General features: G+C 36.1%; 1 protein-coding gene and 1 long non-coding RNA gene across 2 annotated transcripts; one reads left to right on the top strand and one right to left on the bottom strand.

Moving 5' to 3' along the window:
- Positions 1-223: 223 nt before the first annotated feature.
- On the top strand, positions 224-1442 carry LOC145118995 (uncharacterized). Its single transcript, XR_013713583.1, has 2 exons — positions 224-336; positions 837-1442. It is a non-coding gene; the product is annotated as an uncharacterized LOC145118995 (long non-coding RNA).
- Positions 1443-6488: 5046 nt separating this feature from the next.
- Positions 6489-9593, bottom strand: LOC145122667 (uncharacterized protein At1g32220, chloroplastic-like). The gene is made up of 9 exons (XM_079058227.1): positions 9471-9593; positions 9066-9186; positions 8850-8938; positions 8258-8313; positions 7845-7900; positions 7595-7688; positions 7442-7521; positions 7269-7311; positions 6489-6963 (listed from the first exon to the last, which is right to left on the bottom strand). Exons 1-9 carry the CDS (start codon positions 9512-9514, stop codon positions 6698-6700), a joined length of 849 nt encoding a protein of 282 aa, XP_078914353.1. The 5' UTR covers positions 9515-9593; the 3' UTR covers positions 6489-6697.
- Between the last annotated feature and the right edge of the window lie 14444 nt (positions 9594-24037).

Below are 24037 nucleotides of genomic sequence, written 5' to 3'. Positions count from 1 at the left end.
GTATTTGCCACTGGTTTGCGATGTATGATGTATCTCATAAAACTCAACATCAAAAGGACCTTTTTTGCAAATACGTTTACAGAAAGGATGTCATTTGCTAATACTTATGAAAAAAGGACCAAATTGAAACGTCTTTTGCAAATACTAATTAAAACAAGGACCAAATTGATAGATATTGGTGTACTAGAGGGACTAACTAAAATCTCACAACCATTATAAATCAACAAACCCTAGACTTCTATCATCCGCCGAATTTCTGACGATGTGTTGAATCTCGTATTCACAATCGAAGAAATGCCCCCATCGGCCCTATTGGTGTTCATGTTGCAAGTATAGGTATGTTTTACATCACGTATTGCATCATGTTGCTTATTGCCTATTATATATTTACAAGTCACTTTATTTTTTTAGTATTCAATTAAGCTGATTATTAAATAAAAAGTTTTCTAAGATATCTTACAGAGCATTTGGCCGATTTCTTTAGATCTAGATTTCCTACAAAAATTAGTTTGATTCTCTATTTTGCTAGTTACAGATCATAAAAAATATCAAACTTTGAGATCGATGTTGTGTACAAATATGAATCGCATAAAGACAATTGTTTGAATTTTGTAGATCGAGCATTAGATCTGCTTACAAATTGTTAAATTTGTTAACACTAGTTTTTATTCTTTTAGCTCGTTTTCTAACATTTTTATGGTAGATTTTATTTTTTAAACACTTTGCAAAGTATGTACCATTTATGGATCTTAAAGATTTTAAAACTCATGGTATGTTCTATACCATCTGATTGGTTAGTAAGTTTGAAATTAATGATGAGATTATGTTTTTTTCAGTTACTTTGGAGTTTGGAGGTCTTAAAGGATGGATTTTCAATTGAAGACCACAATGGCATTGTTGTCTATTTGAAGATTTCATTTGATGAGTTTAATGAGCGATGTAGCTACCAGAAACTATTTTTGATATCTACAAAACCTAGAAATCTTGGTTTCTTGATTCTCATCCAACAAGATGTTGGAGCTCTTTATGTCATGATGTATGAATTTTTGTCAACGATTACAAAGGATTATGAAGGTAGTCTAGCCCACAAACAACACCACTGCAAATCTTGAGACATTTGCTCTACATGAGACTTGTACATCCAAAAATATGTGTTGTGCTAGTGTCACGTGAGAGTCTGATGCTTCAAGATAGACATTGGTGTTGTGTGTGGGTTAGCATACCGTCATAATCCTTTGTTATCGCAACAGAAAGTCATGCATGGTGATATAAATAGCTCTAACATCATGTTGGATAAGAACTACGATACTATGATTTCAAGTTTTTGTATGTTAAAAGTATATCTAAGACCTTTTCTAGCTGTAGATTAGTTTTTGTTATTTGTTTTGAACTATTGTAATTGTAAAAAGTAAATTTAAAGAAATGAACTTTGGGGATGTTCATCTTTGCTCGCATTGAGTTATATTTCATGTTGATATACGTTTCTTTTATATGTGTTTTAGATCATTATGTTTGATATTTAGCCGTGCTTGAATTGTGCATTGTGTAATGCATGACCCAAGCAAACGTGTAAAATGATTTAACTCAATAGAACATTACAAAATACCTAATGTGTCTTTCCCCCTTACGGAGTGTGTGCTATTTTGAATTTCCTAATAACCCATCATATGGACCTCTTACCAACCTAGGTTGCTCTAATGGGCCTTTTCTATTTGGGGGTGGAGACGATTATTTCTCAACTATTTGCAGAGATTAACATGGTAGTAGTTCTACTATGGTAGCATTTGGTATACACTAATTAGAAATGTAACGGAATGGAGCATTATCTCGGAATGAAAAAAGTCTTATTTTGTTGTCATAAGGAATAAAAGTGATTCCTTCTTTTTGGCTGAGTTATTCCTGGGGGATGAGTGCTTTTTTCCTCATCGAAATGGAATGATATGTCTTTGTATTTATAAATTACTTTTATTCATATAGTTTTCAATAGTATTAATCTTTTCAAAAAATTTAAAAAATTTTAAATATATTTTTTATTTTTTTATGTATAATTATATTTCAAGATTTCATTATATCTAGTTCTTTTTATTTTATAATTTTGGTCTAATCTTATAAAAACCATAAGTTTTAGGCCGCAGTTTGCCAAAAGTCCTATCTTTTTTAAGCAAAGAGAGGGACACTAGACATTCAAACTCACAACCTTTGGAATAGGAGGTTAGCGAGTTTACTACTAGGCCATCGTGCCTTTTGTTAACAGAAGCGCTATTCGTTTTATGTATTGTGTGTTTTAACTGACTATATATATATATATATATATATATATATATATATATATATATATATATATATAAAAGTATGTATTTATATGTTTCGTTACTCATAAATACATATACATGCCTACTTATGGTGAGTTTGATTTGGCTTCTAATTGGGTCCAAAGGTGGACTAAGTCCATGAATCTTTGTTGATTCGGTACCTTATGCAACATTGAAGGATCGGGACAAATTTGGGCAAAAATCGAGTATTCCCAATATGTCCTAATCGTTTCTTCCACACCGACTCCACAACCTCCGACGACCCTTCCTCCGACTCAGGTGCGAAAATCATCTTCCTCCGACCATGTTTTCGTGTTTAACGTGACTCAAACCACTTCCACTTCGAAAGAATGCACTCAAGAAAGTGTTTACAAATATTTGCAAATTGACAAATCGAGGTTCCAATACTTGTGTAATAGTCGAAAAAGATGCAACATACGATATTATTTTCATAATTCGAGCTCAAGACAAAATGGGTTTGCTCCTGATAATCACTATGGTTTTAAAAGGGCTTATAATTGAGAAGGCTACAATGGAATTTGATGAAAAAGAAGATTATTTTGTGGTAAAGTTTCTGGTCACTAATTCGAATGGGAATAAGATTGAAGATAACGAGAGTTTGATAGAATCGAGAATGCATTGATGGACGCCATTAATGGTGGCGAAGGTGTTGTGGTGAGGAAAGCAGGGTAAACATTTCAACAGTTTTTTGTGTATTTTTAGCTTTTTTTGTGTATTTCAGTCAATTTTATAGTTGGATCAAAGTTCATTGCCTTTTCTAGAACCAATAATAAAATTGATTGTTATTTTTGGTGCTATATAAAGTTTTCCATCAATGGGTAATATGGTTATTTTTCATCGATCACCAGATATAATCAAAGAATATGGTTTCAATTAGACGTAGACTCAGTTAAAAGTTCTAACTCAGTCAACACTAACTCAATCAACAACTATCAAACGACCCCGTAATTTGTTTGCACTTCCAAATATATATAAATACGTGATTTTATATTTTGTTCATATATATCACTTCCAAATACATATTTTCACTCAAAATATGTATTTTGTAGTTTATATATGCATTTTTTTTTCTTCTAAACATGTATTTTTTAGTTTTGAGTATGTGTAATCTGACTTCTAAATATGTATTTTTTTAGTTTTTATTTTATGTATTTACACTCTAAATAGGTATTCTTTTTTAGTTTTTATTACATGTCCCTTTCGAATTATGTATTTGAGTTAATGTTCACTTCTAAATATATATAAATATCATGGTTTTATTTTTAAATTAGCACAAAATGCCCAGGCTTAGTGGTAAACTTCTTATTATATTGGACGTTTTGGTGTTTGATTACCACAAATGCCACGGCTTAATGATAAACGTGTTATTCTTATATATTGAACGTTTTGGTGTTTGATTCTCATTTCTTGTGTTTTTGTTTTATTTTTTTAAGAGTTAATATACCAATTGGAGTGAAAAAATTCTTGATTATTGTTGAAGAACGCTTTATAAGGCATTACACTTGGGGTCAACTTATGATAAAAGATGGGTAAAACACGTTTCTTTTATGATAGCGGTAAGATCACCTTGTTTCAGCCATGTTTAATGGAAAATCTGAGAAAAATCTAAAGGCTATTTGACAAGATCTGAATTTCTAAAGACTTTGATTTTTAAATATGTTTGTTTGAAACCTTTGAATTGTTGTGTTGAATGATAAAAATTATTATTTTACCACTCTGTATATTTTGTATTTAAGTATATCACTAAATTATAAAATTCCATCAAAATCAATTACTAGAAAGAAATATATATTTACATGCTAAACATAGAAACACACAAACGTACATTCACTTATATCAAGTTTCAAACTTTTGACAACAATTGAATTCCTTAAGTCAAGCCCCCATGATTCTATCAAACTTTTGACACAATAAACTTTAGTTGCAGTTTCAGCTATTGAACTCACCGGAAAGAAATCCACTTCCTTCTAACATGATCTACAGTCAAAAGACTACCTCATTTATAACTTTAAAAATCAATTATCTTCTTCCTAACATTATCTTTTTGCCATTTGGTACCACCCTTGTTAATACATACCTGAAATCAAATGGTGATCAGAAAACGCCGAAAACACTTCAATTGGGATCAACACTACATTGATTCCAAATATACACTTGCTATTACAGTTCACAAACAATAAATACCAATATGATTTGAAAGATGAAGATGTAAAGTACCAATATGATGTTAAGGGATGTAGTAGAAGCAAATAACAAGCCAAATATGTGATATTCAAGTGGAGACCAAAAACATAAATAACAAGGAACTTTTAATCCTATGCACACCCATCAATATTTTGGGACAAGGCAGAAGGTGGGACTAGATGAGCTGTCAATTGGCACTAAGCTTGAAAAGTAAACCAGGTAGAAACGCTTTAGTGGAAAAGTTTGACAATAGTAAAAAACTTGGTAGATCCAAAACAACATCACAACATTTTCCATATGTTATTGTGTGTTAATTGTATAAGCAAAATCAATATTTTATTCACATAATATCAATGGCGGATCCAGAACAAAACTTAACCGGGGTCCATTACACATAAAAAAATGTATAAAAGTGGAAAATTCTGAAAATGTAAAGTATTTTTGAGATTTTTTCAGCAAAAAAAATATCAATAAGGATATTTTCTGCATAAGTGGGTGCCAAGGAGGGGGTTTTAGTAAGAAAATGAATTTTTCGGAGGTTTGTTTAGTACAAAATAAGGTGGGAGCCACTATCAAGTGGGGCCATACACCCCACTTGAAAGACCTGCTCCGCCACTGCATAATACAACACCAAACCTTGAAGCAACCATAATGACTACGATCTGCCACTGCATAATACAACACCAAACCTTGAAGCAACCATAATGACTACGATCTTTGACATGGGAGCATTATCAACAACAAAATGAGACCAACATACATTTTATATTATGTAAGATTCAACTTATAGCCACCAAAACTCCACTAATCCAAAAGGTAAGATCTAGTGAATGTGGATGTGTGTTTGATGGAGGCGTGCACACGAGTGCAAAAGAGGGAAGGGCGTCTCTTTTTTATTTAGATACACGCTCAAGTCTAAAAGTTTAAGATGCTTTTAAAAAATTTGCAATGTCGGTGGAAATATCCACCACCAAGTGCAACCCTTGTACTTTTAATATTGACACTTTCTGCCTTTAACTTCTCAAATTTATTTTGAATAATGACAGTTTCCATCCATGTACTTTTTAAATTTTTACTTAAAGACCCTTTATTTTTAAAAGACTTCGTAAAATACCATTTTCCACCCATCTACTTTTTAAAATGTCATTTTCATACCATGAATTTGAACTTTATAAAATATCACATTCACTCTCTCCATTTATAATCTAATTTTTCTCGAGGTGATCAATATTTCGACGTAAATGTATTGCTTTATGTACGTGTCGATATAAATTCGAATTTGTCTACGTTTTGACATAATTTTCTTTACGTTTCCATGTTTGTTTTAATATATGCTTCCTACATATGAGTCAGATCATACATAATACGTTTTTAATTATTTGATTAAAAAAAATTCACTTGCTTATTTTTATGTTTGTGTCAATATAAATTTCAGTTTTTTTATATTTCAATGCTTATTTTTATGTACATTTCTTACGTATGAATTTGATGACATATAATATGTTTTCATTCGACAGTATATATTGAAATTTGTGAATGATACCGGCCTTCTATATTTATCTATCAACAAATACAGTGATACCTCACTTTTATCAATATAATCGTCAAAATTCAACTTAGAAAACAGATTGACTGATAAAATCCTAATTTTCAATTAAGAAACTACCAAACAGCCTCTATTCCCTAAAACTAACTACATCCAAAATGTTGATTCGAAAGAGAGCCATGATTCGGACGGAAACTACAATTGGCTTGAATGAAAATCAAAGGGTTTGAAACAATGCACTCAGTCTAAAAAAGAAATTATTTATATATGCAATGCAATACATTATCCACATTAAACCATTATCCATTCAGCTCATAACTTATGGTTATTCACCTACTTACCTTTAAAACAAGCGTGCAGAAAATATATATGGATATGCTAATAAAATGGTCATTATCCGCTACAACTTCTATATATCTAAAGAGTAGTAGTGCATGTTACCACCTTCATTTCTTTAAGCATGCATACGCATACAACTTGAGATGTTTATTGCATTAAAACAATAACAAAAAAAAAAAAGAGCTTAAATATACTCTGAAAAATACATACATATTATTGGAAAAGATTAAAAAAGAATCAAGGAAAGACTACAGAGCTGTCTAATGATCTGAATTGTATTCAATCTTTTGAAGTATTACTTTTGTTGGCTGTAACGTTGTAATCCATGGACATCAACTATGCCAGGTGGAAAAACAGGATCAATAGCTGCTCTAACTGCCACCTTGGCGACAGCTGTCACGTTGACAGGTGGCGTCAACAATGGACCCACAAGTGGAATCTGAGTCAGCGGCTTTGCATGTTGGAGAAGCATTTCTAGTGGGGAACCAATGACTCCCAGAGGCACTTCCATACTGCCAACACGACGATTTCCATATATGAATCCAGGCCTCAGAATCACATCTGATTACAAATATTCAAATTTATCATTATCTTACACAAATAAAAAAAAAAAGAAAAAAAAAACATTTCAATGTGTTATCCGTTGGTTCAGTTATCATATAAAAAAATATATATATATTTCAGCATAATGTAATTTCAATCCGTTATATTATATATGTAAAAGTAAAAGATGGATAGATGCAAGAAGTTAATTACTAGTTTACTACTAATAATAAATGATAAATATTAGTAATAATGGTAAAAAAATTGGTGGGAGTATTTCAATTTTTTCCCTAAAAAGAAAAAAAAAATGAGAGAAGACTCACGTCCATATGGATATCTCACAAGCAACTCTGTTTCAGCAGCTCTCTGCATAAATATTAAACAAAATCATCGGTTTATAAAATCAATTTTTTTTTTATAAAAACTTGCAATCTTTAAATTAAGGAAATGAGATGAGATGATGTGGTGTGGTGTGGGGTCCACACTCCACAGTTACCTTTCCATCATAATATCCTTGTAAAAAGTAATTAATCACTCCAGTGTCAGCAGCAGATATGTATACAAATCTTTTTACCCCTGTAAAAAAAAACCTAATTTCTAAAAACTTATATTTTTTTTCAAGAAAAAAAAGTAGAGAAATAAATGAAACCTTTTTCAGCTGCAGCTCTAATGGCTGTGATGTTTGCAGTTCCATTGATCTTGTACATGTAGGAGTTAGAACCAAAACCACCAACACATGACACCTGTAAGTTTTTTAGTGGATGATTAAACTCTGTATCATAATCCACATAAAAAAAAGGCAAATAAATTATTAATCAACTCGATCCTTTATTCTCTCTTAAAGATTCACAACTTAAAAAAAAAAAAAGAAAAAAAAAGAGAAATATGAGACTACACACAACAGATGTCACTCCAGTTAAGGCTTCCTTCCATGAGTCACCAGACAGCAAGTCCCCTATAAATAAATAAGTAGATAAATAATTAATGCACATAAAAATAAAAAATAAGTGACTAATTAAGAATTAAGGGTTTAGGGTTGAAGTGACTGAATGGGTAATGGCGTATTGATAAAGTGTTGTATACATAAGGGTCTATATCTATTGTAGACTGAATAAACCGTCTGGATAAGAATAAATGACCATTTTACCCTTACATTCAAAAACCCAAAATTTCAATTTTAACATTAGAAGAGTTAGGAGGAAAAAAAAAGACAAACAGGTGTCTTACTCTTAATACATTAAGACAAGTTTTTTTGGTTTAACCCATTAAGTCATTATGTCCAGATTAAGTCAAATGAAACAGTAATGTATACCTTGATGCCATTGCACCTTGTTAGCCCATGATTCTGGAACAGATGACTTGCCAGATCTGTGAAAGAAAAATAACCACATAAAGACTAATCAACAATGTCCACATGGCTTTTGTTGAAGAGAGGCGAAAGGTAGATTAGATAGGCTCTTTGTTGTTGATGAGCTTATATCTTGGGCCAAAAGAGTTAAATGTCAGCTCATGATTTTGATTCTATAAATTGGGGTTTCATAAATCGTGTGATTCAGCAAAGGGGTTCTAGAATCTTATGGAAGAAATGGATTATTGTTGCTAAAGTGTAAAGATTCTCATTGGTTCTTGTTAAGATCATATGTGGTTTTGACTAATGATTAATGAATAGTAACCATTTGCAAGAGCAATGATTGTATCACCTTAAGTTAATGATTTCTGGTGTAGCTATTGATGAACAAACAACCAACTTTGGAACTTAACATCTAATGTGATAAAAAGGCATAAGATAGGAGAAAACTACTACAATCATACAAATAGTGTTGTTATTTGGGATCATTGGTATTAAATAATGCAACTAGAATCGATATGATGCAAAACATAAATTACAAGTAATAAGCATAAACCTGCTAAGGCTAGCAACAGATAAGCCACGATGTAATGCTTCTTTGCATATATGCGAGCCAACAAACCCAGTTCCACCAAGCACAAGCAACTGATTACGAAAAGAGATGAGAAAAATTGAGAATAACACACATATTTGATGCTACAAGAAGATGTCTGAAACGCTGAAAGTTTAAAGAAGCCAATTCAGCAACAATCTGTTCAAAATTATTGATTACCTTCTCCGCAGGGGGAGGTGGAACATTTACTGTTTCAGCTTCCTCTACTTTAAGTGGTTCATCAATTTTATTAGATTCTGTCGATAGATATCTTCCTCGCCCGATTGAACCTGATGTATTGCTTGGTTTTATAGAACAAAAATCAAATCAAATGAAATACGAACAAATGTTAGTTGAATCATACATGAAAACTAAATGATAACTCAGAACAATCCCTCTCCATCGAACTATGTAATTCGTTCGATCGACAAAAATTGAGATTTCTTGTTCATGCGTTGAAACGAAACCCTCGTTCAATTTAGGACAAAGTTTCATGTTTGGGTTTTGATTTATTGTGGATTTTTTTAGGGAAACAATGGCGATAGATTCACAGAGACACAAATGAGATTAAAGTAAAGAACTTACAGCAATCTTGAGAGGGATAACCTATATTGGATTAAACGAGACATAATCTATGGGAGTGGGGAGATGGACGTGTCTCGTATTCGAAGTTAAAAAACGAAGCAATGAGTTGAAGGTTTTGGACTTTTGAGTATGGAAAGGACTATGAACAAAATTATACTACCTCACTCTCAAAATTTTCAACTTTTATCTTAAATATTTTTATTTTTAATAAATAATACTTGATGCAAAATATATGAATGAATTGTATTTTAAATGTCTTTTCATTATTATAAGTTTTATCAAGTAACACAAATAAAAATATTTAAGGTCAAAATTGAAGAAAAAAGACTTCAAAAGTCAAAAATGGACAATTAATTTGAAACGAAATGAGTAATTAATAATATTTAGGATTGTTATAAAAGCCTTTATTTTTTTTAGAAGCTACCAATATCATTAAATGAAATCAATGATTAGCAAGAAACTAAATCGCGACCAAATAAAAAGTACAACAAAGTAAACATAAAATCAATCACAAAGTGATAAGACTTGGATGAGCAAATGACGAACAGATCCATTCAGCCCAGCTACCGCATCCATGAGGACTCATGTGCTTGCACCAAGTATATGACAAAGAGATGATATTACCGGCTACTTTTGTTGGAGATGCAGTAATATTTTTGAAAATCTTATCATTCATGACCAACCAGATGTTCCATAGAATGCAAAAAAACACCATGCTCCTGATCGATTTATTTTTAAGACAATTACCCCAACAGGCAGCGAAATCAATGAGTTCTAAGACATTTGAACATTTGAGAACCTCCTCTTGTGTAGTCCACACCATTTAAATATCTAGGTTTGTACTACTTTAGCAAATTCACAATTGACAAGAAGATGATTAACCGATTATGATTCCTTATTGCATAATGAACACAATCGATGAGAGTTTTGTATTCCCCTAATTGCCAACGATTCAACCAACAGAATTCTGCAAACGAAACATCTATCTTTTAAGGGGATCAATTTTGACCAACAAATTTTATGTCCCTTGTAAGGAATCAGTTTAGAATCTATCTTCTTTCTCATGAGATTAACCTTGTATTCTCCGTTTTTAGTCATACTGAATCGAAATCCAAATGATGAAGTCCCCAAACTACCATGTTCCCCAATATCTTTATACATTCGAAGTAACTCATGTAATTCATTTGGTTTGGAAGGCTCCTGCTTCCATCTCCAAGAGAAACCACTATTGGACATTCGATCAACAAGATTACAAAATTTAACAATTTCTAATAAATATAAGTGAGGGAATCTTAGATGAAACAGAGTGTTCCCACACCAAACATCCTTAAAAAAGGATTTTAACTTCGTATCCTGGTATGAGTGAGAATAGTTAATGATGATGATAATAATCGATGTGAGATAGTTAACAACCTTGGAGATGTTGCACCACACACCACTTATGGACTTCTTGGCAATATACAGAGCAGGCTTGTTGTGCAAGTTGTGTATGCTCATTATAACTTCTTTCCAGAAACTTTCATGTTCATTCATCAGTTGCCACCATCATTTGATTAGTAATGCCATATTTTATGCTTTTAAAGTGTCTAATCCAAGCCCAACATTAGCTGTTGGAGCCAATATCTTTGACCACTCAACCCAATGGATCTTGTTTTTCAATTCACCGTCCCCCCCCCCCCCCCATAGAAATTTATGCCTAATTTTTTCAAGAGAGTCAATGATGCCTTGGGGGATTTTAAATAAAGACATATAATACGTTGGTAGGCTATTCAAAACGGATTTGATGAGCGTGATTCTTCCACCAAACAAGAGTGTTTTAGCCTTCCATGATGAGAGTTTGGTTCTAAACTTGTCAACAATAGGCTTCCAATGTTTTTTCAGCCCCAACCAGGACCCCAAAGTAAGTAAATAGGAATGTGCCTTCGACGCAGCTCAACACTTGAGCCATGTTATGCAACTCGGTGGATGATGTTATGATACCAAAGAGCTTTGATTTATAGAAGTTAACTTTTAGACCCAAAGATATGTGAAAACACTTAAGGATCATCGCAAGATTCTTAATACTCTCACAATCCCATTCACTAGCGAATATTCCATCATCTGCATAGAACATATGAGACATAGGAGGGCAATTATTTGGTAAGTTGATTCACTAGATCAAGGATTTTTCACAAGAACTTCTGATTGCGATATTTAATCCCTCCATGGCAAGAATGAAAAGAAATAGGGAGAGCGGATCCCCCTGATGTACACCTTTCGTGATCGGGAATTCATTTGTTGGTGAATCGTTAACTAATATTGATGCCATTGAAGACGATAAACACCCAACAATCCATCTCCTCCAGTTCTGCCCAAAGCACATCTGATCCATGATCGAGTCTAAATAATTCCAATTGATAGAATCAAATGCCTTTTCGAAATCCACTTTAAATAAAAAACCGTCTTTTTAGATTTCTTGGCCCAAGAAAAAACTTCATTCATGATTAGCGGTCCATCTAATATGTTTCTCCCATCAATATATGCCGACTAAATTTCATCCACCACACTACCGATCACCTGTTTTAAACGGACAACAAAGTAGTTTCACAAATAATTTTATATATACACCCAATGAGACTAATTGGGCGATAATTACTGAGAGAGAGAGAGAGAGAGAGAGAGAGAGAGAGAGAGCGAATTTAACACTTTAGGGATAAGTGTGATAAAAGATGAATTGCAACCCTTTGCAAGAGTACTAGTTCTTTCAAAATGTTTAACCAAACTAATAATATCACCTTTCATTAATTCCCATTTGGATTTGATGAGTTTGAATGTGAAGTCGTCTGGTCGTAGCGCCTTTTCTCCCCCACAATACCATACAGTTGACTTGACTTATGTAACGCTCGTGTTTCGGGGCTAAGCAGTAGTAGATGATGTAATACCCTAGGTCAACTATTGTAACACTTTTTGAAGTAATAAAAATGAAATATTTGAGTATTATGTGAATTATGTGCTTATTTATTTGTTTATAAAGATATAATAAAATAAGCGTCAAAACTAAAGTTTTGAATAAACCCGATATCAATACATGAAGTTGCAGTGGTCGAAAAAAGGATTCTGGGGATATAAAGAACGCCGAAATCCGAGTTATAACGACGAAGTTATGACCCGTCGAAGTTTCGCGACGGAACCGGCATGACATCGGGAGACGTAAATAGTGAATTTACGATAGAGCAATTTTTAGCCTTAGCGATCTAAACGAAAGTAGTAGAATACGTTAAACCGAGAGCGTCCATAAAAGAACACCCAAATCTGACTTCGTATGAGGAAGTTATGATTTTTCGAAGTTTCGGCTTAGCAGTGTACAACCCGAAGTTCGAATATTAGATCGAGCGGTTTTTAGCCGACACAACCTAAATGAGAATCGAAGATCTCGTTAATAGTAGCGTAACGATAAAAAGACAGATGAAAACGGACGTCGGATGAAGAAGTTATGAATTTTTAACGGACCACTCATGTCCCGCCCTGTTAAAAATATAACTTTAAAAATAAAGTCAAAATTAGCCGACGGAGTCTAAACGAAAGTTGTAGAGTACGTCTCCGCCTACGCGTGGATATAAAGAATGTCAAAAACAGAGCCCGTACGTGAAAGATATGAATTTTTGAAATCAAGTATGCAAATTGCGAAGGCTGTGCGAAGGGTACGCCCAACGTAGGGTTTCAGACGCCCAACGTTCTCCCTACGCCTCGCGTACGAGGTTCGGAACGCCTTGCGTTCTCTTCTGTGGACCGAAGGATGCCACGTCTCCCCATATGAAGCGCGCCATCTGTTTATCTTATCCGAGGCTACGCCCCGCGTAGACTTGCTAAACGCCCAGCGTTCCGAGGAGTTGGACCCTATAAAAGGGGTGCGAGGTTGCTCGGAAAAATCACACCAAAATCTCTTCTCTCTCTCACTACTTTCTCTCTCTAAGCCCCCTAACCCCCCCTAAGCCTAGGTAAACCCCCTAGCATCCGAATGAAGCCCTGAGGCTCCCGAAGTCCCGAGAAAAGGGGTCTTTCGGTTCAGAAACGCTGCTCCAAGCGAAGCCCGATTTTCTATAAAACTCGCTGTAAGTGAGCTATGCCTACGCTATTTTTAATATAGCTTTTATTTAATTATAGTAACGTTATTAGGAACGTATAATAAGTACTTGGGCTATTATTATGAGTTATATAAGTGTCGTTATAATATCTTTTTAACCACTCGCGGTACGGAGAATCTGGTTTAAAGGGCTACATAGGGTTGTTGGATTTCAGAAGTGTTATATGCCAAAATGGTCCTGTCCTCCGGTGTTTTATGTCTGGCCCCTGTCTGTACATAGTGGGTGAAGAGTATTGTTTAACGCTTATATAATAGTAATAATAGCTAGACTATTAATTAGTCTCGGTGAATATTAGACTAAAGTCTAGTAGTATTGATACTAGGTTTTGTCAAGGGAAAATTGTTTTGAGATAACGAAGTGTTGTCCGAGTACCAAGTCACCACCTTACCAGGTGAGTGCATAGTTACTTTCATCTTACACATAGATATGGAGTATTTAATATAAAGTACGTGCTATGTGTGCATATTGTCTGAATACTTATTGTCTATGCTGGTGAAAGATTTTTATACATGTTTTAAATGATTTAAACTGTATATGTATTTTATATCTACAAAAATGTTGGGGTAAAACCTGGGTAGATGTAATAGACGATGTGTGATAAAATGATGAGAGGCCTCGATGTTGTTGTTGTTGATTCTGTCATCTAGCGGAGTATGGATGACGACCACAGACTCTTCTAGACAGTCCAGTGGAACGCTAGCAGACTCGCAACCTGTAGGTGTTTGTGAACGATGTGTTCACCGGTGTACTCCATCCCCCTCATGGTTGCCTTTAGGACATTTATTGCTGAGGAACCCCCTTAGCAGTAGTGTCCATCCCGATGATGATCATTAGGCTAGGTCCTTTATGATAGGTGTTTAGGGACGTAAAGTGAGGATAACAGGAACGAGTAATCGGTTTATTGTTGGTTGATGAAATTAAATAACTTATTTATTGTGGGTTGAAAACCCTATGTGCTCACCAGGCTCCCAAGCCTGACCCACTCAGTTTCATGTATTACAGGTAGTGGCACTCGAGCATAGATGTGATGTTTTGGATGAGGGATTACGGATATAGGCCTGTAGATATGAATAAATGTAGTAAGGCTTATATTGTATTGTTTATGCTTTTGATCTGTATCGAACATGACATCCCGAGGTTTTTAATGAAATACATTTCTTCGGAAATGCTTTGATAAATCTTTATCATATTTTATTTTGGGAACAAATTCCGCAACACTTTTATTTAAAATGTTACTCTGATTTTCAAACAAAGCATAAACAAAATTGGTCTTTTCTGGCCATGAAAATGGGGATGTCACAATTTACTCCAATGGAAAAGGTGCATCCAGGAACCTAGTCTACTCATAAAATAATTGCTTGAAGTTCGACCTAATGAGCTTTGGTCGATCGGGCCATCTTTCTTGGAATTTGGTTGCGTAGAATTTATGGACCTCTAATTTGATTTCATGAGGATCAGAGACCCACACCTCGTCTATTGTAAGCCCGTGGATTCTGCATTTCCTGTGTTTGTTATTGAGCATGTCATGAAAGTATCGAGTATTCTCATCGCCATCACAGATCCATTTGACCTTGGATTTTTGTTGTATATCAAGTTTGGCGAGCTTTTTAAGCTCTATGATTTTGATTAAATCAACTTTCCTGGAGATTCTTTCTACTTCAGATAACTCTCTAGTCTCAGCAATTTTTTCTGGTTCATCTACCTTATGTTTTAGCTATCCCAAAACCCCCTTTTCTTTTACGTGTTCATCCGCTCTCCACTCACATAGGATCTTTTTGACATGCCAGAGCTTGGCAAGAAAGAATCTATCAGGAGTGCCAAATCCACGAAAGGAATCCCATGTTGTGTTGAATACCTCATTGAAATTGGGTCTGATCATCCATGAGTTATAGAATCGGAATGGTGGAGGGCCAAAGTTAGCATTTGATGGCCTTATGATTAAAGGATAATGATCAAAATGTTCTCTCGGGAGCGCGAGAACGGAGGAGAGGGGTTGAATGCCAATAATGTTGGAGCATACAAGAAAGCGATCAATTTTACTGAATTTAAACACGTTCCCTGAGATATGTAAACTTTCGTTCGCCCATTTGAAATTCATGCATATCTGAATCAATAATGAACCGGTTAAAATCAGCTGCTGAGTATCTACAAAATTTTGAATTGAATCGATCTTCCGGTTTACGAACCGCATTGAAATCTCCGAAAAACACCCAGATCCCTGATGATGTATTTTTTAAGACGCACAGTTCATCCCATAAATTTCGTTTGTCCCCAATTGATTGAGGAGCATATACATTCACCATTGTTGTAATCCATACAATGAATCAAATTTTATATCCATTAATAAGGAACATTTAACAAGCTTTTATCATTTGTGGATTTTATTAGGCTAGGCCGGTCACATTGTGATCTGGGAAATGTGCACGACTTAAATAAAAAATAAAAAGAAAATTAAATAAGATGGTGTTTTTTTAAAACTTTTTTTAAAAATTTATGTCTACGAACGGAAATGTGCGTTCTTGTAGATTGTTTATTTTTTAGAAATCCGCAGTATAGAAAGTAATTGTTGGAAACCACTCGTAATACCGTGTGTGTGTTTGTGTATTTATATTAAAGGAGAATAAAAAAAATATACAATACATACTCCTGATATAGTGGAGTTGATAAATACATAAAATATACAAAGACAACTAATCATAACTATCTAATATCCCCCTCAAGCGAATGGGTGGTGGACCAAGACGTAGAATAGCACAAAATTGTTCAAAATGCGGACATGGAAGACTTTTAGTGAAGATGTCAGCCACCTGAAGCTTGGTTGGTACAAATTTTGTATAGAGCTGGCCAGAAGTAACAAGTTCACGAACAAAGTTATAATCAAGATCATTGTGTTTGGAACACTTGTTGGAGACTGGATTTGGAGCTATAAAGAGGGCACTCTTATTATCACAAAGCAAGGTTGGGCGATCCGGTGGTAAGGCATGAAGTTCTCGTAAGAGATGTTTGATCCAAACAATTTCAGTTGTCGTATTCGTCATTGCTCTATACTCAGACTCACAACTAGATTTAGATACAGTTGGTTTCTTTTTAGCACTCCAAGACACAAAGTTGCCTCCAATAAAAATCGAGTAGCCATAAGTGGATCGCCGAGTCTCAATGCAACGAGCCCAATCTGCATCGGAATAACCTAAAATGCAGTTTGTATGTGGTCGACGAAAGATGACGCCAAACTAAATTGTGCCTTTGACATACCGAAGAATACGTTTCACAATTTGAAAATGAGCATCCGTTGATGTCTGGAGAAATTGAATAGCTTGATTTACAACATAGGAAATATATGGACGTGTGATGGTTAAGTACTGGAGAACTCCGGCTAAAGATCGATAAAGGGTGACATCTTTAAATGGAGTTCCTTCAGACGTGAAAGTATCATGAGTTGCTAGTGGAGTAGGCACTGGTTTAGTGTCAACAAGATCCGATCGAGTAAGGATATCAATAACATACTTGGACTGACTTAGGAAGACTCCATCATCTGTGTAGCTAACCTCTAAACCAAGAAAATAGTTTAGGTCACTGAGATCTTTTATAGCACACTCACGATTGAGACGAGTGGTGAAGGCCTTGAGAACAAATTCAATATTACCGGTGAGAATTATGTCGTCCACATACACAAGTAAATACATGATACATTCATCTCGATCATAGATGAATAAGGAAGGATCAACACGACTTCATACAAAAACAAGTGAGAGCAAAAAAGAGCTCAAGCGATGAAAACAAGCTCTAGAAGCTTGTTTTAGGAAAGCCAGGTGGTTTCTCCATAAACACTGTTTCATTTAAATGGCCATGTAGAAAGGCGTTTTTCACATCAATCTGGTGTAATCTCCATTGATATAGGACAGAGAGAGAGAGAGAGAGAGAACAATCTGTACGGTGGCAAATTTGACAACTGGACTAAAGGCGTGGGAATAATCAACACTAGGAACCTGAATAAATCCTTGAGCAACTAGTCGATATTTAAAGTGTTCTACAGAACCATCTGATTTATATTGTGTACGATACACCCATTTGGAACCAACAATATTTGAGGTAGGAGGTCTTGGTACTAATATCCAAGTTTTGTTGTGTTTTAAAGCTTCTATTTATTCATGCATGGCAGCTATCCAATGAGGATTTTTCGCTGCAGATTTAAAACCTTTGGGTGGAGAGGAGGAGAGAGAAGAGCAACATGTAATGCATGAGTGGAGAGAGCCATAAAATCAGGAAAATGTCGTGTTTTGTGGATTCCGGATTTAGAGCGAGTATTCATGGGGTAAGAGCTGCCTGTTTAAGGAGGATCTTGATTAGGAATTGGAGTGGCTTGATCAATAGCTTGTGGATCAGCATGTTCGTCATGGGCTGAATTTGAGGGAGCCATAGTGGGCTCGGCTTCAGATGGATATAGCCCGCAAGGAGAAGAAGCATGCATAGACGAGTTAGTTGGGCTATCAGACCTCGTAGATGAAGAAGGTGTAACGAGCCCATGTGTGGATCCGGTTGGATCGATATGATGATCAGGTTTTGGGACTTTGTGACAAAAGTTGTGTGACCTTGTCGGAGGGTGTTGAGGATTTCGTGGTTTATTGTGACATGTCTATCACGAGATTGGGCGCGGTTTTGATGCAGATGGGTCGTGTTATTGCCTATGCTTTGAGGCAGCTGAAGCCTCATCAGGCGAATTATCCGACACACGATTTGGAGCTGGGGGCTGTGGTTTTCGCCCTCAAGATTTGGCGACATTACCTTTATGGGGTCCGCTGTACTATCTACACAGATCACAAGAGCCTGGGGTACTTGATGGATCAGCCAAATTTGAATATGAGGCAGCATTGGTGGTTGGATGTGGTGAAGGATTATGATTGTGAGATCCTTTACCATCCGGGGAAGGCCAATGTGGTGGCCGATGCTCTTAGCCGCAAGGCGGTCGCGGATCCGATCAGGGATATCTGTGTGAGGATGATAGTGATTACTCCAATCTTGGAGCAGATTCGGGAGGCTTAGGTCGAGGCTATGAAGGAAGAGCACCGAAAGAGTGAGCGCATAGTGGGTCAGGTGGTTTCCTTCGATTATGACAGCCAGGGTTTATGTAAACTCTCCATCGGAGAGTGTGGGTTCCTTATTGGGGAGGTGCGCGTACACATGGGTGTGCGGCCGCACACCCACTCCCTTGGCAGCACACTCACTTTTGGGCAGCACTCTCACCCCTATATAAAGGGTAGACTCCTTTCCTTTCATTCCTTTGACACCTTGGCAGCACTCAACACATTTCCTCTCAAGTTTCTTCAACCGCAAACTCTTCAAAGCTTCAAGAACGTGAGTAATTCATCCTCTAACTTGATAACCATGAAAGACCACTCTATCTAGACCTTAAGTGTGCAAAATCGGCATGCTCTTCGTGTATGGAAGAGAGTGCGGCCGCACACCCCCTTTTAGGTGGCCGCACACTCTTAAAACACCCTCCAAAGTGAGAGTTTGACTTCCATATTCGAGATAAACATGCCCCTAGCTTTGTTGTACCTTGGAAATGGCATTTTTGGACATTTTTGTGTGGGGTGTACGACCGCACACACCTGTGTACGGCCGCACACACACATGTGTGGCAGCACACTCCAAGTGTGTGGCAGCACACCCAAGTGTGCGACCACACACTCATTCTAGGACCATAAACTCACTTCTAAGACCCTAAACTTGTACTACAACTAAGTATGGACCAAGAACACCTCATGGATTGCAAGTATGGACCTTGAAATCACCACAATAACACCTCTCATCATGAGTGTACGGCCGCACACCCATTGGGCCGCACACCCATGGCCGTACACACCTTTATGGTGGCCATACACTCCCCTCATGCAACCCTACAAAGTCCTAACACCTTGTGCAAGTTGATCCAAGTCTCTAGAGTGGTTTTCCATCACATCTAGTGGTGAAATACCTTCGTTTGACTCTTTTATGTGTCATTGCGTGTTAATTAGGATCGAATCATGTTCAAGGCTTCACTTGAACATCCAGCTTTCCGTATCGATCCTTCAATCAAACCACTTACCCGAGGTGAGTTCATACCCCTACATTTTCCCGTGTTTTTAATGTTTTTCAGGGGGAATACAAGCCAAACATATATGTTTTTAACAATATAAAACTCATGCAATTCTCGTATTTTAACCCTTTTGTACTATGTTGAGCATAAGGGACGTTTTCATTAAAATTGCATAGTTTTCCGGACTCGATATTCACTACGTTATACATGCAAACTATAATCGGTATAGTTTGGGATTTTCTAAACATAACAAGTACAGAAACTTTCACTACCAAACATGTGCACTAAGACAGAAATAATTTACAGTTTACATCACTATTTTATCATAGTATTCATAACTGTAATTTTCACTACATATGGTATACATACGGGTTTCACTACGATATAACGCTACAACACTACGTGTAAACTAGTTTGTACGATACTGTGAGACGCTACTTCAATACTTTACCCTTAGGTGTACAGGGATAAATCTTATCATAGTATAGCCAGAGTCTCCTGGAGGGAGAGCGTGAGATTTGTGAATAGATCTATTCGGGACTGACAATCCCACACCCGTACTGCTAGCTACAGTTGGGCAGGCATGCCTAGGGTGACAAATGTCATTTAACTCGACGCCTGAAGAACGTTGGAAAGGTCTCTAGTCATATCAAGTATGGTTATACGACTCACAATATGTATAAATCACCTTTAGTTTACAAGTTGGCACTCTTCAACAGTTTTATTTATACTAAATAGAACTAATACACACTACAACTGGAGAATTTCCAGGGTTTTCAAACAGAACCGAACATACAAGGGTTTCACGCATGAAATACTTATACATCATGATTAGCATTAGCTAGTCACATGAAGTATTATTTTCGCATATCACTATAGTTTTCAGTAATGAACATTCATGGTTTTATACAGAATTGATAACGCTACATTTTCACTAAAGAAAATATTGGATTTTCTTGAAACTATACAAACACTTTTACAAGCTCATCAACAAGTTTTCATTACGAAATACTGATGGGTTTTAGGTAAAACAAATAAACTAGAAAAACAATTCCTAAGTTCACATGCAACCTACTTTGGATCTATGTTTTAACTATTGAACATATAACTTTGAATTGCAAAACAAGAACCCTAGAGGAGAGAGGCTAATTTCGAAATTAACAAACTAGGGTTTAGGGTTTACATACCTTTCAATTGTTATAGCAAACAATTGATAATCCCTTGATCTTGATCTTGATCTTCTTGGAAGCTTAGCACCACAAATGTAATGCCTCTAATGGAATCACACCCAATGACTAGCAAGAAGGAAAGTAGAAGAAGAGAGAGGAGAGGGAGTATGCAATTTCGGCCAAGGTATTCTTCAAAAGAAAGAGTACCAAAAACATGAACCAGGAGGCTCCTTATATAGCTGAGGGATCTAGGATTTAAGGGAAACCCTAGTTATCCTTTGCTTAGGGCCTAAGCAAACCCAAGGGCCTTATCCAAGCCCCTATGGACGAAATTATTAGGGTTTCCCCTAAAGATTTCGTCCACCCTCTTCCAAGGGGGTTCTAGAGCCTTCCACTCAACTATTAGATAATTGCAAACTAGTCCCTGCACCTTATAATTAATTCTTTTAACCCCAAAATCAATTCTGATTAATTTCTGGCTAACAATTAATTAAACATAATGATTTCTAATTAATATATTAATCCATTAACATATTAATAAATCATTTATATATATATATATATATTAATTTATTAATCTTATAAATTAATATCTCTTCTTTCATAATTTCCTTGTCCAGTTGCTAGGTTGAGGGCAACCCAAAAGGACTGTGCTGCTATCAATTCAAGTACATACCAATTATAGTTATGGGCTTAGACACCTAATCCAACAGTCTCCCACTTGGATAAGTCTGTAACTATAATTGCTAGTATGCCTTCTAAATTTGACCAACAAATTGTAGCTTCCAAAAGCTGCTGCCGAACTCTGACCCAGTCAGTTACGTGTCCTAAGATAAGTGATCATATAACCCTTCGTTCTGCTTGATATCCCCAGACAAAAGACATGGAATGTAATCAATCTCTTTGTCCAGAATCTATGTTTCCCGATTCCTGATTTGTGATGATGTAGGACTTCTAATCGAACACATCAATTTAGTCCTGGCTGGGCCCAGCACATAAGTCAACACCAAATCATCGAGGGGCCCACAGATATCGCTTTTTCCTGTTAGGGCAAAAGGAACGAATAAACGTTGACTCATATGCTTGTATCTTTTACTCATCAAATTATGCATGACAATACGTTTTATAACACCAAGTTACTGATGCGTTTTCGTATCACCAATGCACAACCGACTTGTAAATTACAACTCATATATCTTCGTTTCAAGATTATAAGATATTATCGTCTCAGTATTACTCGTGATGAATTCCATGAAGTAATACTCTGAGCGTGGGTTTATCCAATACTCAAATCTCAATTTCTGAGTACTCATGAACATTGCAGCAATTCTATTGCCATGTCTATCCTTAGACAATCTGCAATCCAATTCATGACAGTCTTAATTCACTACTTACTTCCAAGAGTACGAGCAACTGTGGAGTTTGAATAATCTCATTATTCAGGAAGTAAAACATGCAAAATATGAAACACAATAATAAACAATTGACAAAAGGTAGTAGCCAAACTTATAAATAATACTTTATTATTTAATCACCAAAAGTCAATTACATTTACTTTGTTACAAGTTTCAAAAACTAATCTAACTACTAAAACTAATATCATCTTTCAGTCCTATGCTCCGAGCATGCTGAATATGCTTAGCCCTACTCAGACCCTTTGTGAGGGGATCTGCTGGGTTATCTTCAGATGACACCCTCTTTACTATAAGATGGCCTTCTTCAACTCTATGTCTAATGAAATGGTACTTTCTGTCGATATGTCTGGTCTTACCATGATCTCTCGGTTCCTTTGTCAAGGCAACCGCTCCTTCATTATCGCAGAAGAGTTCCATAGGCTCCTGGATGGTTGGAACAACTCCGAGATCCCCGATGAAGTTCCTCAACCAAGCTGCTTCTTTCGACGCTTCACTTGCTGCAATGTACTCTGATTCACAAGTAGAATCAGCCACCGTATTTTGCTTGGAACTCTTCCAAGTAACTGCTCCTCCATTCAGTAAAAATACCCAGCCCGACTGAGAACGGAAGTTATCTCTATCCGTCTGAAAGCTGGCATCACTGTAACCATCTACTCTCAAAGTATCACTGCCACCAAGCACAAGAACCCAGTCCTTTGTCCTTCGCAAATACTTGAGTATATTCTTAACTGCTATCCAATGAGCTCTACCTGGGTTTCCCTGATAGCGACTGACCATGCTCAAAGCAAATGCCACATCAGGGCGAGTACATGTCATAGCGTACATGATCGATCCGACAGCGGAAGCATAAGGTACACGACTCATGTCATCTATTTCAACATCTGTACTCGGGCATTGAGTCTTACTCAATTTGGTATTGCTCTGGATAGGTAGCTCTCCCTTCTTGGAATTTTCCATACTAAACCTCTTTAGTACCTTATCCAAGTATGTGCTCTGACTAAGTCCAATTAGTCTCTTCTTTCTATCTCTCAATATTCTAATCCCAAGAATATAGGCAGCTTCTCCAAGGTCTTTCATTGCAAAACACTTTCCAAGCCAAGACTTAACCTCTTTCAAGGTTGGAACGTCGTTACCAATGAGTAATATGTCATCGACATATAACACCAGAAAAGTTACTATACTCCCACTAGCCTTGATATACACACAAAACTCATCTTCACTTCTAGAGAAACCAAACTCTTTGACTTTCTCATGGAAGCAAAGATTCCAACTGCGAGATGCTTGTTTCAATCCATAAATGGATTTCTCAAGCTTGCACACTCTATTGGGAAACTTTGCATCAACAAAACCCTCTGGCTGACTCATGTAAACATCTTCAGCCAACTTCCCATTAAGGAAAGCAGTTTTGACATCCATCTGCCAGATTTCATAATCATGAAAGGCAGCTATGGCGAGCAATATCCTAATAGATTTAATCTTAGCCACTGGCGAAAAAGTCTCATCATAGTCATCCCCTGGGGTTTGAGTAAAACCTTTTGCAACCAGTCGAGCCTTGAATGTATGCACATTCCCATCCATGTATGTCTTCTTCTTGAAGATCCATTTGCACCCAACTGTCTTGCGACCTGGTGCACTATCAACCAAATTCCAAACTTGGTTGTCATACATGGACTTAATCTCGCTGTCCATTGCCTCTTTCCACTTGGAAGCCTCTGGGCCTGCCATTGCTTCCTTATAAGTGACTGGTTCATCTAAGTTTACCAGTGTTCTGTCACTTATGAAT

The sequence above is a fragment of the Lactuca virosa genome, chromosome 6 (assembly GCF_052849685.1).
Source record: "Lactuca virosa cultivar CGN04683 chromosome 6, Lactuca_virosa_CGN04683_v6, whole genome shotgun sequence".
Taxonomy (NCBI): Eukaryota; Viridiplantae; Streptophyta; class Magnoliopsida; order Asterales; family Asteraceae; genus Lactuca; species Lactuca virosa.
The sequence above is the reverse complement of the archived record's forward strand: the minus strand, read 5'-3'. Positions and strand labels throughout refer to the sequence as shown.